Source organism: Micromesistius poutassou (assembly GCF_964030765.1).
Source record: "Micromesistius poutassou genome assembly, chromosome: 1".
Taxonomy (NCBI): Eukaryota; Metazoa; Chordata; class Actinopteri; order Gadiformes; family Gadidae; genus Micromesistius; species Micromesistius poutassou.
In genome coordinates, this window is record NC_140271.1 from 315764 (window position 1) to 338276 (window position 22513).

The window sequence follows — 22513 nt, forward strand, 5'->3', positions numbered from 1 at the left end:
AGATTCAAAACTGATAAAAAAATAAGCACCGAATAACAATTAAGGCAAAACAAAATAAATGAAGTAAACAAAGGCAGTGGAGAACATAAAATGTTTTTAACAACAAAAAGGTACAGAGGACTCATTCTATGAGCAAGTTAGAAATGTATCCAATTCAAACCATTGAGCGAGTTACGGACAAGCAGCGGAGCATCAAACGCACGTCTCTTAACTCTAATGCAGAGTGGTTCCCCGTGGTGCACTTGCCATCATTTTGTGAGACCGAGCTGTCCACTTAATTAATTGTTAATTAACAAGGCTTTGTACTGTGGGGTACGGCGGCCCACAAATGGAACAAGAGCTTTGCTGTTGCACAGCATGAAAGAAAGGACCATATTAGGTTTCAAGAAAAGCTTGCATTAACGCTGCTGCTGTAAATGAAATGATGTTAGGTATAAAACCATCGTGGTTGTCCCATTATTGTTCGGGTTGTTGATGTGGTTAAGGCGAAAGTTGACATGCTTACAAACTACCCAAGTACACAATGCTGCATGACACTGAAGACTTTTGCTGGTGTTTAAGGGGTCAAAGGGAAGAGGGCGCACACCGTAAATCAACATTCTAACAAAATATTCACATTTCTACTCATTTTCACCGTATTACTGTATTATTATTACAACCGAATACGCCGGGGTTGATAAGTTACCGGACTACTTGCGGAGTGATACGAAAGACATGACTTTCCTTGACAGTGGTCATTATATGCTTATATGCAACGGTCATTATAGAAAAATAATTGACCGACAGTTTGACGGGAGTGCGCCCGCTTGTCGCGCCGCTTGACAGAATGCTGTGCCTCCTCTCTGCCTGCTCGCCGCCTCTCCATTGAGACGGCATTAGCAGGTGTCACAAACGCCCCCCGTGGGAAAAGCCCTTTATGGCACCTGAAGCAGAGTCCTGCACGGGTTCGGGTAACCAAGGGTACCCGACGGACGACCCGCACAATTTGGATGAAACGAAAATGTGAAATGTGTTATCGCGGTGGGGAGGGCACGGTCGGGTGCTGGTCAAGTAGTGTCGGTATCAATTTATAACAGAACGTCAAAAAAAAAGATTGTCGAGCTCGCTCTGTTTTTTTCTCCCTTGCAAAAATATCAAGACGAAAGTAGTGTTTGAAACATCATCTGTGATCAACGAGAAACATTGAAACCACAGAAATAACGCTCACAGCCATACATCTGTAAAACTCACCTCACAACGAAACGGCTTTTCTCCGGAGTGCTGGAGGGAGTGAACCTTTAATGACATGCTGCGCTTGAACGACTTCCCACATGTTTCACATGTGAACGGCATGTCCTTAGTATGTGCTGAAAAACAAAACAAGAAAGATGGTGAGGAAGGAGGGACAGCATTCAGAAAACAATATAATGTGTTCTTAAAAGAGTGACGAGTCTTTCCGTAAGAGGTGGAGATGGTGTGAAGCTGATTCACCTCTTATGCCATTATATATTTGATAGATGAAGGGGTTTTCTACAGCATGTAGAGTTCATGATAGTATGTATTCTCTCTCTCTCTCTGTTTTTAATCAGTGTTTACTCACCAACCATGTGCTTTCGAACATGTGCCATGGTGTAGAACTTCTTCTCGCAGATCTCACAGGAGAACTTTTTCTCTGCGTAGCCGTGCACGATTTTGATGTGCTCATGCAGGGACCACAGCTTCTTAAACGACTTGTTGCAGGACACACACTAGAGAAGACAACATTTAAGAGACCTTAACAGAACTTCACAGTCTTGTAAAATTAGTTTATCCAAAGCTGTTGATCAGCCCAAGCCTGTTACACACTGCATACAAAGTTATTTTCTTATACTTCAGCGCTCCCTGCTGGTAAGAACTTATTAATTAAAATACAACCAATATTTTTTACAAAGACCTACTATGTACACATGTGTAAGATTTAAAATGTATATATAATAATAAATTAAACATAATAATGAATTAAATAGCTTACGACACAATGGCCATTCTATCATCATCTGTTCTACATACATACAATCTGACATCATTAGTAATTACAAATCGTAATCTTATCAAGATAAACTTATCAAGTTTGTTTTTCTGTTACTGAGTCTAGCAAAAGTGGCTTCACTGAAACACAATAAGATATAATGTGATAAGGTTTAAAAATAATTACAATTATATGGGCTTGCATACATTTGTGAGTGAAAAGAGTGAAGGAGAAAGAAGATTACAAAATGCATATAAAAAATGTGTTTTGGGTTTAGGTAATAATAATAACGTTGGCTTTTTTCCAAAAAAAAAACCTGTACCCATTCAAGAATATAAAAAATCTGGACTCCGATACAATGTTTTGTTTACACCTATTCATTGTGATTTACACATTTAGTCATTGCTTAAACACACACATCATCATGCATGCATGCATGCATGTCATACATACAAAAAAGTGTCAACTGAAGTGTGAATTCATGTTTGCGCCATGCTCACCTGGATGTTCTTCTCACAGTCCGTCTGCTGGTGCAAGGCCAGCTCACTCTCCAGGATGAACTTCTTGCCGCACTTGTCGCAGATCTGCATGCGCCGGTGAGTGACGTTCATGTGTTTCTCCAGGTACCAGCGGGTGTTGAACACGCGGGGGCACTTCTCGCACGCCAGCATCTCCTTCTCCTCGCCGTCGCCCTTCACCGTCACGGCCGGGGTCGAGCCGGCGCCCGCCAGGGCCGAGCGGCCCGGCCGGTGCTTCTTCTTCTTCTTGGGGGACTCCAGCAGCTTCTGCCTCCCTCTGGTCGTCATGCCGGTGGCCGTCAAGGCAGTGCGGAGGCTCTTCCTCCTGGGCGGGCTGGCGGCGTCGGTGCCGCCGGCCCCTAGTCGGACCCTCTTTCCTCTGGTCGGGATCTCAAGCTCTTCTTCTTCCTCATCATTATCATCATCGTAATCCTCTTCACTTGGACTCTGTTCTTCTTCTTCTGCCTCCTCCTCCTCTTCCTCTTCTTCCTCTTCCTCCTCCTCGTCCTCCTCATCCTCGTCTTCGTCACTCCCTCCTCTCTCTGAATCGTCCTTCTTGGAGACGTGGAGCGTCTGATTGTTTAGGTTGACCTCCACGATGATCTGCTCACGCTTGAAGCTTTCCGCCTCGCCGTTCTCCTCCTCACCTTCCTCCCCCTCAGAGTCCTCTCCTCCCTCTCTGTAGAACTGCTGCTGTTGGTGGTGCTGCTGGGGGGACGCGACGTGGTGGACGGGCAGCTGTCCGAGGGCTTGTTCCCCCGTGGTCGTCTTCGCCGTTGCCATCTTGTTGTCCACGAGAACGGAGTACGGCTTGCCGCCCACCTCGCCGCGTTTGTACAGGTTGCTGGTCAGGTCCAGGTCCGGGGTGGGGGAGTGGAAGTAGGACTGGGACACCTGAGCCCTTTGGCCTTCCTCCTGGGACATGCCTCTGAGGGTGGGGACAGACAACTCTTCCTGGAGACTCTGGCAGGAGGTCATACAGAGAGAGAGAGGGCAGAGCTGGTGGGAGCAGCCAGGGGGTAAAGCGTTTGGTACTCTGGCCCGCTCCACAAGGAGGGGTAGGGGGAAGCACCGCAGTCCCCCACCCCTCCCGCTAGCGGAGAGATGGAACGGAAGGTGAGGGCTGTTCAACCAGACTCAAACAGGCATCCAGGTCGCTGGAGGCAGGAAACACTGTTGGAACGACATAGAATCTGTTCCAGGTTTTCTTCCATTGGCCTAACAACCGGAGGGCAAAGTCCAAGTCAATCATCTCCACCACATCACAGCATTTGAAGCAAGGCTTTCTAGGCAAGTTGCTCTTAAAGAGATTATTATTCCTTAATAGTTCCTGTCTGTATGGATCCAGCTGTATGTAAAGGCTTAATAAATTTCCAAACCACGGAAGGCCAGCAAGGACTTCTGTGTCGTCATTCATGAACCATTCGTGATTTGCATTCTATGAAATAAAGACAAAATGAGAGAACCAGGTTAGTAATGTGTTTTTCCGTTCCATACGCATCTCCAAACTGAAACTACACTTGCAATATTGCCTCCATAGTGCCAGAAAAAAACTTGTAAAGTGTAATGCATATTTATTGCACAGACAATCTTGGGACTAGAGCAGCTAATGCCATAACATTGTGAAGGATCTGCAGACTTAAGAACAAGACAAAATAAATGACATTGAAATGTTAAAGTAAAACAGTGAACAATATTTCAGTCTTTAAGAGATCAGAATGTGGGGCAGTATGTTGAAAACATTCAGTTTAAACATTTAGCATAATAACAGCTTTTGAAAGAATATACTATTAACATAAAAAAGGTTGCAAAATGGAAAAATGCCAATTTAAGAAATATTTAAAGGGATAAATCAAGGTACAAACCAGAAACCAGCTTTAACTGACAATCCTAAACCCTGAAATGAATGAACCTCCGGAAACAGTAACCCAGCTCTTCCCTTATCTGTGATCATCATATCACTAACTATGCATTTACTGTACAGCAAAACCATGAAAGTTTCATGCGCTCATCTAAACCCGAAGGATTTCAAACAGTGGTGACACACACTAAAGTGTGGTACAAGACTTAAAAAACAGCCGAAAAAACTCTTTCCTTTCTCACACAAAATGCACATCATCCCCTCTTGAATGGTTATTTTGTACGACCCAACTTGAAATTATTATTATTATTATTTGTTTTTTTATATACACTGCGCTAAGTGTATAACCGCATTTATTGCGATGATACACTTTTATTGTATGAACTCACTACATTAATTTGCTAAATATATTTTTTTAGTTTACACCTTCTGCATGTGCATTACTAGGTGAAACTAAAGAACAAGAGTCAAGAGTCAAATTTAGAACCTCATCATGGAAAATAATGCTGTTCCAAGGCTACATAGAAATAAGTAGCATAAAGTGAAGTTTGGTTATATACAATTACCTTGTCTTAAAAATAAAATAATAATGTGTATTTGGACTTGAACTGTAACTCCATGTAACTGTTTCCTACTAATAATGAGGCGTTTTATTCGATTTAATAAAAATTGTTTCAGGAGCTTCAATCAACCAATGAATATATGAATATAATGTCTACCAATTGTGATAATAATGAGGCCCTTTGAGAATAAATAATTAGTAATAATGCTAAATCTTGAAATGTAAACCATTGTCGGTACTGACCTTACCTTAAACATACATTATGCTAATCTTTTTTTAAGCATTCAGAAAAAAACAAAGAACAAAAAAAGATGCACGACTCATTTTAGAGGATTTCTGTGTTCTACCCCTTTGACACCACTTTGTTACAACTCTCAGGGCGGGCTGGCAGCAGCCACACACCTGTCTTCCTGTACATGTTGACTCTTATCCTTTCTCAGAATAGGGCAGCCGCTCTCAGAGGTGTGCTCAGAAGACCACAGAAGGAGGGCCAACTTCGCACCGACCAAAAGACTCAACGCTGCAACAACGCGTAAACAACAACAATAAAAAAAAAAAATAACGCTGCCAAGCCAAATCTTTTTACCTATGTTGTCACTGATCAATACAATATAATACAATACAATATAATGTTAGGACAGTAACTAACACTGGAACATACAATATTTGTTTATCCCAATTCTTTACAGGCAAGAGTGGATGTTGCTGATAATAAACTTTAAAAATACACACTTGGGTGTGCAATCACTAAGACCAATACATGTGATTGCCATTGTGTGTGACTCATTTCAGAGTTTCACTTGTAGTGAAATGGTGAAGCGAAGCCCTTTGATGTGGGAAGTGGAAGCAGTATCAGTGGTAATTTACGTAGGCCTTCACCTCTGGTTGATCAGTTGTGCTTGCTGAATATCAAACTACTAAACAAAGTAAGAGTTCATTACTATACACTAGTCAGGCTTGGTTCAATGCATAGGATGAAAGTTGTTTACACAAAATCGTGGAAAAGAGCAGTTACATTCAAGTATATTTGTACACGTACAATACTATTTATTTTAAAGGCTACAATGTTTTGTTTTTTTTAAGTAGTGAACAAATTAACCGCCATTACCCTCTATGGCAAAGCATTTCTTCTTAACATGTCGAGGCCTACGCTCAATCTTTGTCTCAACTTTTAATGAGCTTTCCAACTCACAGCCTTGATCGAAATGAGAGGGTTCACATTCCTCACTCCTGCTGAACTCATAAGAACTTGAACGTGTTGAAGTGTGTGGAGCCCCATATCCTGTCACTGTGGGAGCTTCTACCAAGTCTCCAGTGAGGCCAAAGGTTTGAACCTGTGATCTTAGTGATGAGTAGGATGCCCCCAGCCTGCAATATAAAGTGACATTTATTTTATATAAACAGTACGCCTATAATCAAAAAGGTCTCGTAAAATATACAATGAGGGATATTCTCATTAATCAATAAAAACAATAAGCTTGCACTCTGCTCTTACACTATAATATAATAATACTGCGAGTTTACAAAGACACATTTCAATAAGTGACAGCAAATCTACCGCTATTACTACTAGTTAGTCTAATTCCAGCTGTTTGTAAATTAACTACAATAGAAACACAATCAACGTGTTCTTCATTGCGTATGGCTGGATTCATAGTATGTTAAAAAACGAAATGGTTAACATAAAAAGTTCCAGAATTGTAGAAGGAGGCATGCCCACATTGGGCAGGCCTGACCAACTAGTTAGCTCTCCCAATGCACATCAACTGGGACCACATGAAAAGCTAACATGGTTAGCTTGAATTGCAACAATTAAATTGCAATTATACAGGGTTACATTGCGTGAAATATAATGTAACCCTGCACCAGACAGGCTTACGATCAGTGTAAGCAGAATTATATTATTCACGAACAGCTAAACGACTTTAACTTTTAACCCCAAACCCCAGAGATTATAGCTAGCCTGCCTAGCATGTAGCAGATAATAGGGTTAGGAAATGAAGCCAACTTTACAGCCGTGTCTCAAATGAGACGCGTTTCTGAATTAATGATGGATACAGGGGACGTGGATACTCCAGCCACCACAATATACAAAACATGGGTATTTGTTAGGCGAACATCGTGTCGTGCAATGTAAAAAAAAAAAAAAAAAAAAACGCGTTCCTGAGGAAAAACCAGCCCGTGCTTTGCTGACAAACCACTGAACTGAACAATGTCAGAAGTCAACCTGACACAGCCCATGCATCATTTACAATATAGCCATATCAAACTACTGCGATTGACATACCCACGGCTTTGGCTTGCATCGTTTCTGAGTGTCACGTGTAAATAGCCCAAATAACTTGTAGCCAGGTTTGTGTCCATTTTCTGCTTTACCTTCGTCGCGAGCGCCCTCCTCCTCCTTGCATGCATGCAATCAGAGTTGCACAGATTCAGTGCAACGCACGAGCCTTTCCGTCCGGCATAAAGTGCATTGACAATGCCGCTTCTGCGATGATTAGTTTACAAGGCACTTGTACTGTATTCTACACAAATATACACTCGTACCTGCGGTTCCCTAGACCTCTGTAAAGCCATCGCTACGTGGCCCAGGTCTCGCGCGTACCAACGTCCCGCGCACATCGCAAGCATTCACAGGACAGGCCGCTGAGTGGGCGCGCACACGGGGCTGTCTGTCTACAGCACAGCTCGGGTTTAGTCGTCTCTACACCAGACAGCGCACGATGCGCGCCCTCGTGATTACAATTTGTCAGATATGCTACAATAACCTGATTTTTTTTCTCCACTACATGAACATTAACAGTGTTCTCTAAAAACACCTACTTCCTAACAAGGGTTCATATATTGGCAGAAACGGGTATATTTTTCTTTCAGTAATATTAGGAGATTGCCTTTAAAATCACTGAGATGCTACATTTGAAGCTTTCATCGAAAAATGTCTGAATGAGACAATGATTAATGTTTCGTGATATTGGTCTCATTCTCAAATAAATGTTCAAAATAGAAAATATGTTACTAGATCAATTAGGAAAACAGCAGTAAACAAAACGAATTATGTTAATGACCAAATGCAGTGGGTGATCGTCAACCCTCCAACCGTTCAGATTTTTCGGTCAGTCAGTACAGCTTGGCATGCCTCAAATACATAGCATAAGTCCTTGAGAAGAAGAAGGATAACTTTATTTTAATTTCTCTAGGCTATATTGGAACGCAAAGCTTAAATGACCTGACACAATGACAACGTGATGACCAACTGTACAGAGGCAAAGACCACTCTCCGGCTGACTCTTTCCACCTGATGGTCGTGGTCATGGGAATATTATTTCCAGCAAGTGACGATGGTGAAGGAAATTAAATATTGAATCTCAAAAAAAAGTGTAAACACACAGGTGAGCCAATTAGATCCATACAATCCAGACAGTAAGATGAACGGTAAATTCCATTTAATGTTGGTGCTGAGTTGAACTCTTGACCAAGATTAACATGGTCTCTTTCCATCTTAAATCATATGCAGTGCATTGAAAGTAAACAGCACATAAACAAATCTTGAAAAAGAGAAGCAACTGGATTGCCCATTAAGCTTGACTTATTAAGTACTATATTATTATAGCCTTACATGAAGAAATCAAATAAAAACATTTCTACACATACGCATACATTGCCACACATTGAGGAATCTATACCCCATTTCGTCTTCAACCTCCCCCCACTCTCAGTGAGGGGGACCCAGTCCATTGCAGATTGGAGAATGAGGGGAAGGTGGGGGGGGGGTCGTGTGACGTTAATTCCCCAGACACCATTTCCACGGCCCACCATTTGGCCATGAGGGTGACCTTGGAGACCTTGCTCATCACTGGGGCAGCTGGAGCAACGTGCCCTGGCCAGCGGGAAGGTAGGTGACGTTCCGGGAGCGGGAGAGCAGCAGGGCGATGTCCTCGGCCGCCTCCAACTTACGCAGCTCCACCAGCCCGTCTCCGGCCTCCTGCAGGGAGTTGGCGATGAGCAGGGCGGCTTGGGAGTCGCCCTCCGCGGAGATGATGGCCGCCTGCTTCTGCTGCTCTGCCTGCACACGCAAAACAGGGGAGAGGTGGAGTTGAGTTATGGGAAATCGGTAGGCCTGTCACGATAAACATTTTTGAAATTATTGCGATAAGCGATAATATTGCAGTTTTTGAGACCATTTTCAACTGAAATAATGGCATAATAATGCAAGTACACCCTTTCAAAGATCAATAAACTGTTATTTCTAAAAGAATATTTAACACTGGTACTGGAAGACATTTTAAATATCCAAAATAAATAAACAAAACAACCAAAAACTAATAAAATGGACTGTCTATTTGAACAAAAAAATGCACTTGAATAAAAGCCAAACAACCAAAAACAAGAAATAAAAAAACTACATGAAGCAAACTACACTGTCTGTGAGTGCGCACCATTTGACTAAACACCCCCCAGTGATTGTGGACTCTCGGGAAGACGGAGACATCCCATTTTTCGCAGCTGGGAAAACTGCATCGGATGATTATGCTTTAGGTGCAGATGCATGTTTGTTGTAACGGTGTTTTTAGTTGCTACCGTTTTACAACAAATGCGACATACCGGCTCGCACAGGTCAAGTGGTTCACCACGGGCATTCGGTTTGAACCCAAAGTGCTCCAACGCGGCAGCTTTTGCGTTTCGGCTTTGAAATCAATTCCATCTTTGTTTTTTATTCTTTATTTATTTATTCCTCCAAATCTCAACTAGCGCTTTCTTTGGCTTTCTCACGGGGCTCTCATGCTGAACTCTGTCGGAGAATGCATGCGCGGAAGATGAGCTCTCATGGTGTGTTCTGACGCTAGCCGTTTTCACACATGTCCATCGTCTTTTCTACGCATTTGTAGATCAGGAGGTTCGACCATGAGGGTCATTCACACTTATTCACACTTGATGCCCGTCATCAGTAGAATCTCCGGCTGGTTTAGGGGGGGGCGGGATATGACGTAGGGTCGAGGTTCGCAAGAGGCGGGATAAGGACGGCTGGTGTCTCACTCTCGGTTTGTTTTGGTCTGACCGCAGACAGCACGGAGGCAGAACGGGCAGAACTCATCACGACCCTCTTAAATGTTGCTGCAGCGATGCATCATATATTCTGTTGCATCCACAACATCCGCATTGATCGATGAAAGATTGGAGCATGAGTTAGAGACAAATAGAAACGACGAACAACATGACTCTGAAAAGCAGAGCCACATTTAAAACATTTTTAAACCATTCAGCGAACAAAAGGCCACAGGCTGATTTCCGACGGCTAAAATACTACCTCAGGGGTAGTCTTTTTTCAGGAGGTCCAACGTCAGGATATGTCATTCACATCCCGTCGGGAGAATAGCAGGAGAGTAGCGGGTTGTATGTCCATAGCTGCTTTCGCATATGGACGTATCTAGCTCCAATCTTTCATCGACCGATGCAGATGTTGTGGATGCAACGGAATATATGATGCATCACTGCAGCAACATGGAAGATGATCGCGATGAGGTCTGCCCGATCTGCCCCCGTGCTGTCTGTGGTCAAAACAAACCGAGACCCTACGTCATATCCCGCCCCCTGCAAGCCCTCCCCCCTAAACCAGCCGGAGATTCTACTGATGACGGAGCGACACAGATGTCCGCATATCGGGCATCAAGTGTGAATAAGTGTGAGCTTAAGAAGTGCAGCATGTAACGCCAGGGCTCCGCCTCCCCACACAGAGACCATGCGGCTGACACAACGGTTAAAAGAGGGTCTGTCGAGACCGCTGCTCCGGAGTGAAAACTCTTGTCAACCAGTCACTTTGATAGAGACACGAAAAAAAAAAAAAAGTATGCAAATGGGCATTATTGCGGCCGGCAAAATGATCGAGCGAGTAATTGATTTATTGCTTATCACAACAGGCCTAGGAATCGGCAGCGACCTCCTCATACAACGTGACATTTAGACATTTAGACATTGAGTGCCGATATTTATTGAGATTCTGATGAAATATTATGATTTTTGTATGTCACCCTTTGTGTGATTTAACGTAAAAGGAAACTAATGGTTTAAGTAAAGGAATGGTTTAAGTCAGGGATCGGGTTCTACAGGTCCAACATTGTTTTTCATATGAAAAGTGGCTGAACAGAACATGGATACAAATCAACTATAGGCAAAAACACTATACTGCCCTCTGTAGGACGGTACAAAAAAAAAAAGCGGACTTTTTTTGCCAGAAAATAAAGATTAGCAATGCATGTCACCCAGGCCACTTCCTAAGATTCATGCTACATTTTTTATAAATAAACTGTTTAAGTCACACAAAAGCCTGTCAGTGGAATTCATCCCTACTTTATGAAGCAGTGCTAACAATAAAATACTCAGTCGCATCTATTGGAATTTTGTTATGCATTTGACACATACTGACATAAATTAAAAAGAAGGAACGTACAATAACCTCCCCCCCATTTGCCATTTCCCAAAACACTATGTGAACATTCCACTCTTCTGCGAACGCATGTGGAGTTCTGTTCGTGTCACCACCAAGAGTCACTGGCGGCGTGGTGGGTGTAGACTTTCTGACTGTCTGTCTGTCTCGGCAGCGTTTAACTGGGACGTCCGGGAGAAGGTGGAGCTTTTTGGACACTTGTTGTACAAAGCTACGGTGTGGGTAGACGGTGAAGCTCCGTCTAAGCAGTGACGCGTGTTATGTCAGTACCCGAGTGAGAGTTAGGCTTCCCGGACACCTACGGACAATATCTAATATCATTTACGGTAGCCATTTACGTGGGAGGCGTGCAGTACTGTACACTGGACTACCGGTAAGGCACAGACATGTAAAACATCGTCTTTTTAAATAAACTCCCGGCACCAAGTTGTTGATGCTTCGTTTTATGTGTAGTGACCCTAGTCCTGCTACTGCCCCTAGCCAATGCAATGTAAGCCATTTGGGCTGTCAGCATTGCTCTGGGCAAGCTCTATACTGGATGATCAACGAAAAAAGGGTCTGGAGGGCTTATTTTATGTTTTCATGCTGAAAAAGTGCCCGACGTACCTTCTCCACCACAAAGCGAGCCCTCTCCGCCTCCTGCTGAGCCACCTGCTTCATCTCAACAGCTTCGGTGAACTCCTTGCCGAAGGTCAAATGCGTCTGGAGAGACGGAATCAAAATAAAATGCATGTATTTCCACTGCTGACAAACGCAAACACAGGAGAAAGCACATCGATTTTAATACCAATATAAATTTCTCACCAGTGATACATCATCCAAGATGAGGCCGAAGGTGTTGGCCCTTTCCGTCAGGTCCTCGCTGACCTGCCGGGAAACCAGCTCTCTCTGTGTGATCAGCTCGCCGGCGTCAAACCGAGCCTGCAAGGAGGAGCCCCAAATGAGGTTAAGATGAGTGGATGAGGTTTGGGAAAGTAAACAAAACATGGCACACACTTCTTTAAATTTTGCCAGGATACCCACCACTACGCTCTTCAGGACCTCTGTTGTAATAGAGGGCAACACCCTCTCATCGTAGTCCTCCCCGATGCTGGTGAAGATTCTTGGGAGCTGGCTGGTAACTGGCCTGAACAGGATGCGCAGTGTGATGTTGACGTTCTGCAAATCTGCGGCGGCCGAGATAGAACATCAGGTTCACCTAGATCCACTTTTGTAAACTACCAGTGTTAACTACCCATGTTAAATACTATTAACAAATATAGGATTCACAGGAAACTAGAACATTTGTGGGAGAATCGGGAACACAGAAAAGAATAACACAAAACGGGGTTTACAAACGGGGTGTACCTTTGCTACCGGTGATGACGGGGACGTTGCGGGGTCGTGAACGGCAGTCAAAGATGATGGGCTTCTGGACCCAGGGGATGAGGAAGTGGGTTCCCTCCCCAACTACTGCCTCTTGTACTCCTCTAAACCTGTCAAATATTACTGCCTGATGCCCAGCATCAACTGCAGTAGGGAAGAGCAAGTCCCGTTTTACAAATATACACCCTAGGGCTGACGCAAAACATTGATACGGCGATATATCGTCACTCTTCTTCGTATGATACCAGAATCGATACACTGGGGACAAATATTGATATTTTAATTCATATAATAAGGCGCTTTAAACTGATTTCCCTGCTCCCAGCGTGGCTACTTCATTGCTCCTCTAGATTTTTCATGTGCCTTTTATAAACAGGCCTGTTATCTATTATTAAAAATATGTTTTCATAGTAGTTCTGTCAACAACTTGTCAAAAACAAGTTGTTTTTGGAACATAAATAAAATATAGAAATGCAGCACTTAACCTTTGCACAGTAATAGTGTATTGTAAACTATAGTTAGACATATATCGTGATAGGATGATCTTACAATATATTATTGTATGGTGAGGTACCCTGTAAAACACACACACACACACACACACACACCATTTCGTTTCTATATTAATTTATATTACCTACCATTGAAAAGAGCAGAGTTCATAACACCTCCGCCCACGGCGAGGGCCAGGCCCAACTTCCCAATGGATTCAAACAATTTTGCCATTGCAGCTGTTGATGGACAATGAACCAAACAAATGGAAAAAATATTAACTTTACAGTACCAGAAGGAACATTTAAATGATCTCAGTGGTGAATCCTGACAGCAAGCTGCAAGTAACGCGACCACATGTATTTGATACCTCGGAGCAGTGGTTTAAACAGTGCAGTGTCGTACTTTATAATGCAATGGATCCTTGTCATCTATGCTAGTTAGCATAGCCAGTTAACAATGATGATTAACTATGTTACGATTCAGTTCTCGAACGGTTACCTCTGAGGGAATCAACATGCTTCACCCTACCGGCAATCTAAGCTCCATCATGGATCTATCAATCTCTTCTAACATGTTTCAAGGGTCAGAAAATGAACATGTGTGCAAATGTGTCATGTGTCTGTTTAGTAACCTATCAACATTGTGTTCGGTCTTACTTCGGCAAGCCTCGATTTGTTCATCATCTTATGATGACGGAATATTAGACGAATAGTAACAATAAGTCGAAGTGGAACAATTTAACTCACCTTGTTATGCCAGATATGTCTATGACCTCCACTGAAGACACCGCAGGAAGCAGAACGCATGAACGAATTATCGGGCAGCGCATGCGCATCGGCACTGAACAACGTCTGCAATGATTGGATAGAATGTTCTACGTTCTGTTTCGTTACCGTCCATTGGGTCACGGTGACGAAACCAATCCACGTAGGAAGCGTTTTGCGAGTTTAACCAAATATATTCTTATAGCTCTGGATTAACTGACTATTATCAATATCCACATCAATATAAATGACATGACAACATGAATATGTGTGAACTTCTATATAACAGCCTACTTTGAATATGATATAATTGACAATCCTTCTCACAAAGAGTGTAGGACGATCATTTATTACTTCTACTACATTGCACTCATCCATAGAACATTACATCATTATAATTGCGCGCACTGCTTTTCAATTTTCCCAGATCTGGACAATAAAAAAAATCCAAACCAGAGAGCATAGCACCGCCTGTGTAGTAAAGGCAAACATCAATTTAAAACATAAAATAACAACATTGTAGGTGAGCAGCCAAAACAAATAAAAAATAAAATATCTTTAACCATTACCAATACAGAGCATGAAGATAACAAAAACAACAACAACAATAACAATGCGTCCACATGAAGCCTTGGCCATAATGTCCATTACAACTGAAAGCCCTGAAAATGAGAGGGCAGACAACGTGTCCGATTGGGAAGTGAACGGGTGGCCACCCTTATGTTTGGCGTAGAGGGGGAAGCTGTCGGCGGTAGGGTGCTGGGAATTCTTGAGGGCCCAGTCGTGAGGACAGAATCATCAGTAGGTGCATGTTGTGGATGTTGAGGGGACGGTACTGTGGCTGTATGTATGTGAGGTTGTTGGGGAAAATGGACGGCGTGGCTGGCAAATTGGGATATGGTAGAAACCCTGAAAGATCGGCCAGAGGCGCTGAGTGTCTGTGAAAGGGTGCAATGTGTTGTAGGGACGGTGATGGATCACTAATGAATGGTTTGGTATGGTTACAATGGATGACTTTGGGTTTGGCAGCAGGGCGGGAAAGGTCATGCACTAAAAAGGTGACAGGGAGGGAGTTATAAGAAGGGGCCAGTGGTTGAATGACTTCATATGGGCCAATCCAACGCAGAGCTAATTTTATTGCGCTGGTGAGCTGGATCATCCACTAAAACCAGGTCCCCCGCCTTGTATGGAGTGAACTTCAGGTGACGGTCATAGTGCTGACGTTGTTGCTCCTGAGCTCTGTCTCTAAATGCAGTAGCAGACTTATAGGCGCTGGTGAGACGCTGACGTAGATGGTTGGCGTAAGCAGCAGGAGTTCCACTAGTGGCTGTGGTGTGACATGGTTCCTGTGTATGCACAGGAACCAAGGGCAATTCGTGCTTCACAGCCATGGGCCAAAAAGAAAGGTGTGAACCTGGTTGCTTGTGTGTGTAACTGTGTTATAAGCAAGTGCAATCTGGGGGAGATGCTCTTCTTTTAGTGTGCGGTTATAATGCTCTACCGCCCCGTCACGTTGGGCGTGGTAAGGCGAAGTGCGCAGTTTACGAATGGACAAGAGACTGCAAAGCTGTTTCACCAGATCTAATTCAAACTGCCTGCCTTGATCAGAGTGCGGTGCTTCTGGGACTCCATGCTGTGGTATGTACTGTTCAAAGATGCAGTGTGCGACCGAAACAGCTGTCTGATCTTTTAAAGGTTGACAAACTTTGTGTACAAATCCATAATTACTAAAAACATAACGGTGGGCTTTGGTTGACGTGGGCAATTCGGTTATGTCAGCAGCGACAATTTGGAAGGGACGGTCAGGGGAGATGGAAACCAAAGGCGCCTGGGGCCGGGGCACAGGGGAACATCTTGAATGGCAAGCTAGACATTGAGTAGAATGTTTGGAAATGTCAGCTGACATGTAAGGCCAATAGAACGACTGTTGTGCCCTGTCCAGAGACCTCGCTAAACCATAGTGACCAGCACCCGGGTGACCATGTACATTGTACATGGTACAGTGTGATGGGAATGAGAGATGTGGGGATCACTATCTGCTCTGACCTCTGGTGAGAACGGGCACTCCTAACCAAAATTCCATTTGTCACAGAGAGGCGACTAAACTGAGACCACATTTTCCTAATGTAAGGACTGGCACCACGTAACTGCCATAATGGTGGTCGTCGGCCACCTGTAACCCATGACAAGGCCAAGGCAAGGTCTGGGTCCGACTGTTGTTGCTCTGCCACATTCCAGTCAGTCTGAATTTAAATGTGGTTAGAGGTCAAGTAGCCCTGGACTGAGCCTCTATGCTGCTGACTAATATCAACTGTCTGGGTAGCCGCATTTGAAGACTGTGAAGGCACGAGCTGAGAGGGGCTAAAACTTTCAGCGGAAACCGTCCTGCTGTTGGTGTTATGGCGCATAACACGCAACACAATAATGCAAGCATGCATAAAGCTCCCGTTAGTATCGTGTATGGACTCTGCCCGCCCTGCTTTCCATTTGCCATGTTCTTTTTGTTTTTGTCCTGAACCCCGCCCTCACCTGCCTGGTGCCACTCCCTGGCCACACCTGCTGATTAGCTGTTCGGGGCTCCGACGGACCGCTGCCGCGGGCAGCGGGCGGCGGGCGGCGGGCAGCGGGCGGTGGGGCTGGGCAGGCAGCCCCGGGGGCGGCCAGCGTTCAGCGGGCAGCGGGGCTCCGACGGACAATCCTGGGCAACAATCCATTTCTCCTCCATGTCGCGGTTCCCAATTCCTTCTCAACCAACCCGACGCAGACAGCCCCGGGCAACAATCCCTTTCTCCTCCATTTCGCGGTTCAGTCTGTACTTAATATTGACGTGGAAGTGGAAGAACCAGAGGTGTCTGAGAACCTGAACCAGTTGTTTGAGATTCATAATATCATCCGGAGGCACAAACAGCTTTTGACCATGATAATATATATTGTATTATATAGATATCTAAATATAATATGATATTATTTAGATATAGAGCTCCAGGACTCCCGCTGGAGCACCCGGAGTGTTCAGTGTTCCACTGTAAACACTGCGCATGGTACCGTGGCCGCAAGCTGCTCAGGGCCACACCCCCACCCTCCACCTTGACCCGCCTCTAAAAACGGCACATTTGTGGAGAGCTCATTGTGGGACTGGCTCGTAGTGGCTGTAACTCTGCACCAAGGCTGAATTTCTTGAACGTTTTCAAGTACTGTATTAGGGGCCCACTAACACCTATATTAAAGCATCCATAAAATAGCATGCCATGGGACCTTTAATATAATGTTTCTGATTCTGCTTCAGCTTCAGATGCCATCAAGAGGGGTCTCTGGTCGTAATCAGTCGCAAGTCCGTCCCTGACCAATCAGCATTCATTATTAATAGCAGAATGCTAGCGTGTACGGCCAACAACGGCCCAAAATGTAAGAAATCAAAAGGACATAAGTACTCATTCATTCGACTTTTGAACTATAATCTATAGGCTATTGAACTTGTGGAGTCTACAATAAAATCTGCGATATTTCAACGACAAGCAGGTGAAAGAGATACATTTAGCCGTCTAGTCCCATAGACCTCCGTTCAATCTGCACTCATGCGATCACCCCGGTGGAATTCTAATGGAACTGCAACTTAGTTCGATACAATGGGGCTCAATAGAGAGTGCCAAGGCTCTCCGTAAAGGGGCTCTGGTGATACATATTTGCAATTCATATTGGATTTTGTCCACTAGATGGCAGAATTAGACAGGACGCTAAGAGTGAGTGGTCTGCCAACAGTGATTGAGGATGACACGTGCCCTGGACACCTTTGAAGACCGTAGAGGTAAGTAAGATCAGGGTGTGTATCTAAACACAATACAAACAAAAACATGTATATTATTAGGTGTAATTTTCTGCCATTTAATTGCAACAAATATACTGTTCTGTTTCATTTTTAACATATTTTAGTGTAAATTTGAGTGTAAATTAAATTAAATTAATTAACTTCCATAAATAGGCAAATGTAATTTTCTGCCATTTAATTGCAACAAATATACTGTTCTGTTTCATTTTTTAACATATTTTAGTGTACATTTGAATTTTATTAAATTAATTAACTTCCATAAATAGGCAAATGGTAAAAATGTTACAGGACACACTATAGACTCAGTCTCATATTACAAACAGGTAAGATAAGATCTTCTGGTAATCTCACTCACAGTCGCCCGGAAAGTTATCCAACATGGTCAACACGTTTTTAAAAATGGATGGTATGCAGTATGAACTGACCTTAACTCTATTGTGAACACCTGAAACCTGATATGGTATGTATTATCGGAATATGTTCAGAAAGAAGTGAGTACATGCATTAGAAATAGATACCATTTTATTTTGTCCCCTTTTTTTCCCACCATAGGTCATCTTGAGGTCACCATGTTGGTAACTATCGACTGTAACCAGCTTCTGTTGAGACAAACAGCCAGGAAAGTCCTTCTTGAGAATTACCCTGACCCTGATTAAGTTAAAAGATATTATCAAGAAATTGTGTGAAATCATAGGGCCCTACTCCCAGGTACAAGCAGCTTTGGCACAATTGCTTGGACTTCCTGGACACCAAAAATCTGAAGACACGACAAGGAGCACAGTTTATCAGGCATACTCTGGTGGCCTTGATATGCATGCAATTAAAAAATCTCCTCTGCCAGATCACCACTCAATAGACCATATAATAGTAGCGTATACACAGAGCAAACATAATATAGGGATCATACTGCTGGAGGCTACGGATCCACCCCACGTGGAAAACAGAAATCAACAGCTGGTCCGTTGGGAAGACATGATCAAGACCGAGACTGGGGCCATGCAGCTTTCAAAGGATCCTAAAATGTTGGATGTAGATCTCTCCCTATAGTTATGGACGCAGACATGGTTCAGTATCTGCAGATGCATTGTGGAAAGGAGTAACAGCATATAGGCCTACTCAGTCAGAGTGGCATGGTTTTGGATGTGCTGTAACTTCTGAGGACGTCGACCACGTTGTTCCTGCGGCGTGAAACAAAGTTAGGGGAGGTTGACGTTGGGCTGCAGCGGCTAGGCTAGGTCAGCAAGAAGTCAAATAAGTCAGCTTTACCAAGACAATGAGACTATGATCTGTTGAGTTCACCTGCTTAAAAGCACCCTTCCAAACAGGGAGGTCCTTCATAGGATAATGGATAAGGTATGACACACCCTAAGCTTCTTCTAAACAAGGATGACCAAAACATCTACCTCATCAGGAGCTATAGTGACACATCTGAGGCCAAGAAAGTTATATGGGGCTACATTAAAGCCAGCGGAGTGTCTGACCAGATTGGTGGTCTTCTAAGATCGACTTCCCTTGACTTGAACTCAGCATATCCATATGAGGGTCCATCTGTTGTTCACCAACCAATACCAACCGGTTCTGTGTGTGTGTTGTAAGATGGATACATTGCTGGGGCCTGACAAGGATGAGAACAGAGCTGAGGGAGCAACGAAGTATAAACTAGCAGCCCAGTTTAAGTACAGAGCCAGGCGCATTAGTGGTATATCAGCCTCGATTTATAGAAGTTACCATGGCAATAAAGATAGAAGAGCAGCACACAGATGCCAGGGATGCTACTACAGTCTTCTTGACATACCTTGACCCTTCTTGTGTGAGAGCTTGTCAGATAGATTTCCAGAACATAGTTGCTAATGTTACTGCTGATTTCTCTCAGTGTGATTTGAGTTGGACACAGTTGGGTATCTCCGACCCAGGAGATAAAATTCTACATGCATTCTTTGATGAAGTGCAGAGTAGATTCAAGAAGGTTTCCATTCACACATCCATGTGGCTCATATCTATTCTCGGTCCAGAACGCTTGTTTTCTCAGGTTACTAGTGCACTGAGGGAAGTATTTTCTGGTAGATCAGTCCAGATACCTGGACAACAAACGTGCTTCTCGAGTGAAGCCTCTACTTTAGCTTCTACTTCAAAGGCCATCTCTACAAATATAAGCAGCAATACCACAGCACAAACAGGAAACAAATGCGATCAGTGAGCATACAGATTACATACAGAATTTGGATGTCTTGAATGTATCTTTAACCCACCCCTGGCTCAGAAAGAAACATCATTAAGTCATTAAGGAGGAAGTAAAGATTGCAGGGACAAGGCATTCACGTCGGAGGAGCATACTAAGTCAAGCTGATACAATCATTTGTTCAAGTGAAAAACCTCTACATGACTCTGGGCCACAAGCCCAGTGAAAATGTGGTTACACTGCAAAAAGAGAGCAATACAGTCTACGTTACTCCAGAATGACACCAGAAGTTATGAATTTACCAAAAGCAGCCAGCAGTATACAGAAGAGTCTTTCCCTTGCTCTTACTGTCAGGTCTGGTCAACAAGGTTTCAAAGACACGTGTTTTTATTGCAGCAGTGAGGAGTCAGTGATCTGAGCTTCAGTCTGCAGGGCCACAGCAAGGATTCCACCATGAAGATCACTTACCACATCCCAGATGGAATTCAAGGGGTGAGGAGCTGACCTAGGACTAAAACAAATAATCATAATTATTTTACTTTACTTATTTTTACCTGTTCCCACAATCAATGTTTATGGGACAGTTACTGTATTGTGATTCTATTTTTTTTTTTCTGTGTGTCTGAACAGGAGGGACATCCAGGAGGTTGTTACCCAGGCTAGAGGAGGCCTTCAAGTGTTGGCTCATCTTCACTATTCAGAGAAGAGGAGAAGTGGACTGTATCTACTGGGACTGCATTCCACATAAGACTAGCATACAGGGAGGCAAATCACAGTAGACCATCTGCAACTGCAATCCGTTTTTTTTTTTTATTCAAATGTACCAAGAAATATCAATGGTTAAACAGGATCATTTCTTGTTTCTTCTTTTCTTTTAGGAATGGCTATCCAGATGTTACAGTGCTTGTACTGTCTTTTATCATTCTGTGTGTGGCTTATTGAAGGATTGAAGGAAACTATTTGTTTGTAAGTGTCTTAAAAAAAAGTAAATTATTAATAGTTAATTTATTTCTCTATTTCTTATTGGTATTTCAAGCATTTTAAGTATGTGAAATTGTGATCAAAATGCTGCTTTATTTGTATCTTTGAATGTTTGAATCTTCTTCTAACAATCATTTTATAATCCGTGTTTTCATCTACTGAATGGAGAATTGTGCGATATAATTATTCAACATCTTTTGCTGTTCTCTTCTATCTAAAGTTCTCTTGTATTAGTTAAAAATTGTTGTCCTTTTTTCGGCACACAAAAGTGAAAAAAGAAAGAAAGGAAGGTTATTTCATGTCACTTTTTGTTATGCTTTTTTATTAGTCCTGGAAAACATGTAAGGCATATGGTAACATGACACACTGAAGCATTACAAGCTTTGGGACAGTGTGGACAACTTAGCACCACACAGTTTACCCAGAGTGAAGCACAGAAGCAGCAATCAATTCAAAGGGTTTCAAAAACAAAGTGTAGACAAGAAGAGATTTTATTTATTTTGAAACAGTGAAACCAACACTTATGAGCTCTGAGAGTAGTGGAGCAGATCTGCTTTAGAAACCAGTTGGAAAGGGAGCAATGGGGTATGCCGTGTGCACTATAACTGCTATTGACTGAACTGTAACAACAGACTTATTTAAGGATCAGTATGAAATGTTACTGTTTTTTTACTGAATTTCATTCCCAGAGATAGAGGGAGGTTGATGCAGATTGTGTATGCGCTTTAGGCTCTGACACTGCCAAAGTGGAAGGTGATATGATATGGATAGGAATGAATGGGAACTAGTGGTTCATCTGTTGTTGTTGTTAAGATTGAAAAGTACTTCCCAATGCATCACACCCACTTACACTACTTAACTTTTATGAAACCACTAATAAGCTACTCAAACACACAAAGCCATATCTTGTAGCCTAGATCTGGTATGTGGAGCCTAACGCTTTACATGAAAAGCCCAGGCATTTACTCTTGTGTTTCTGCAATGTTGTGGTGATGGTTTCATTGCAGAGACTTCCAGTGACTGCCAAGCCACTGATGTGGTAAATCCTTTTGAGGGAAGGGTATGTTTGTGCCGCTACAGAGTGAGAAGGAGCAAGTAACTCTGGATATGGCAACGGGCTTCAGACAATCCTTCTGATTTGGAAATAGTAAAACTTACAGGAAACACTGAGCATATGAGACTTGTTAGCTTTACATTACATGTTGTAGCTGATAATTGGCACAATATTTTTTTGACGCTATCCGATTGTATAGCGGGAATGTACAAATCTATGAACATACAAATGCTACCTGTGCGGTATTACTTTGAAACATTTGCACTTTTTTCTATGTATCTCTTGTAGGTGTTCTTGCTTAAGAACATCTGATTGGAATAGCTTTCAAGATTTTAAACAACTGCGTAGCCAAAAAAAACAGGCCACAGAGGCAACAGATTCATTTAAACTTCTAACTTGCACCCCTATCCAAGAAATTCAACTCTTAGGGGGGAAATGTGTGTGCATTAATTCAAATTCCATTCCAGTTATGTATTCCT

The 22513-nt window shown here is 43.0% G+C and overlaps 3 protein-coding genes across 4 annotated transcripts in view; 1 reads left to right on the plus strand and 2 right to left on the minus strand.

Moving 5' to 3' along the window:
* Nucleotides 1-7536, minus strand: part of znf652 (zinc finger protein 652) — a 19984-nt gene extending 12448 nt beyond the window's left edge. Inside the window, exons 1-4 of one of the 2 annotated variants that reach the window (XM_084464998.1) lie at nt 7305-7536; nt 2488-3943; nt 1580-1727; nt 1231-1346 (exon numbers count right to left, since the gene is read on the minus strand). In XM_084464998.1, the coding sequence (XP_084321124.1) occupies nt 1231-1346; nt 1580-1727; nt 2488-3483 (1260 nt within the window). In that variant the 5' untranslated portion in view covers nt 3484-3943; nt 7305-7536. Of the gene's footprint in view, nt 1-1230; nt 1347-1579; nt 1728-2487; nt 3944-7215 lie in introns of both variants that reach the window. The other variant, XM_084464997.1, reaches the window with a different exon arrangement.
* A 550-nt stretch (nt 7537-8086) lies between these two features.
* On the minus strand, nt 8087-14059 carry phb (prohibitin). Its single transcript, XM_084488851.1, has 7 exons — nt 13977-14059; nt 13377-13466; nt 12718-12879; nt 12394-12536; nt 12175-12291; nt 11977-12072; nt 8087-8991 (listed from the first exon to the last, which is right to left on the minus strand). The coding sequence occupies exons 2-7, from the start codon at nt 13459-13461 to the stop codon at nt 8779-8781; spliced, it is 816 nt and encodes a 271-aa protein (XP_084344977.1). The 5' UTR covers nt 13462-13466; nt 13977-14059; the 3' UTR covers nt 8087-8778.
* A 3703-nt stretch (nt 14060-17762) lies between these two features.
* On the plus strand, nt 17763-20778 carry LOC311381349 (uncharacterized protein; the record flags this gene model as incomplete). Its single annotated transcript, XM_084488450.1, is given in 18 exon segments — nt 17763-17799; nt 18178-18212; nt 18214-18251; nt 18253-18284; nt 18373-18467; nt 18469-18658; nt 18661-18710; nt 18714-18781; nt 18783-18864; nt 18867-18917; nt 18921-18959; nt 18962-18985; nt 18987-19049; nt 19051-19110; nt 19114-19174; nt 19177-19397; nt 19399-19519; nt 20630-20778. Coding segments are annotated over 18 exon segments (1416 nt in total).
* Nucleotides 20779-22513: the final 1735 nt, after the last annotated feature.

Coding starts and splice junctions, on each gene's coding strand:
- phb (XM_084488851.1), bottom strand. CDS start 13,461: ATGGCAAAATTGTTTGAATCCATTGGGAAGTTGGGCCTGGCCCTCGCC. Junction 12,880..13,376: donor GAACTCTGCTCTTTTCAATG/GTAGGTAATATA, acceptor TCCCTACTGCAG/TTGATGCTGGGCATCAGGCA. Junction 12,537..12,717: donor CGTCATCACCGGTAGCAAAG/GTACACCCCGTT, acceptor CGGCCGCCGCAG/ATTTGCAGAACGTCAACATC.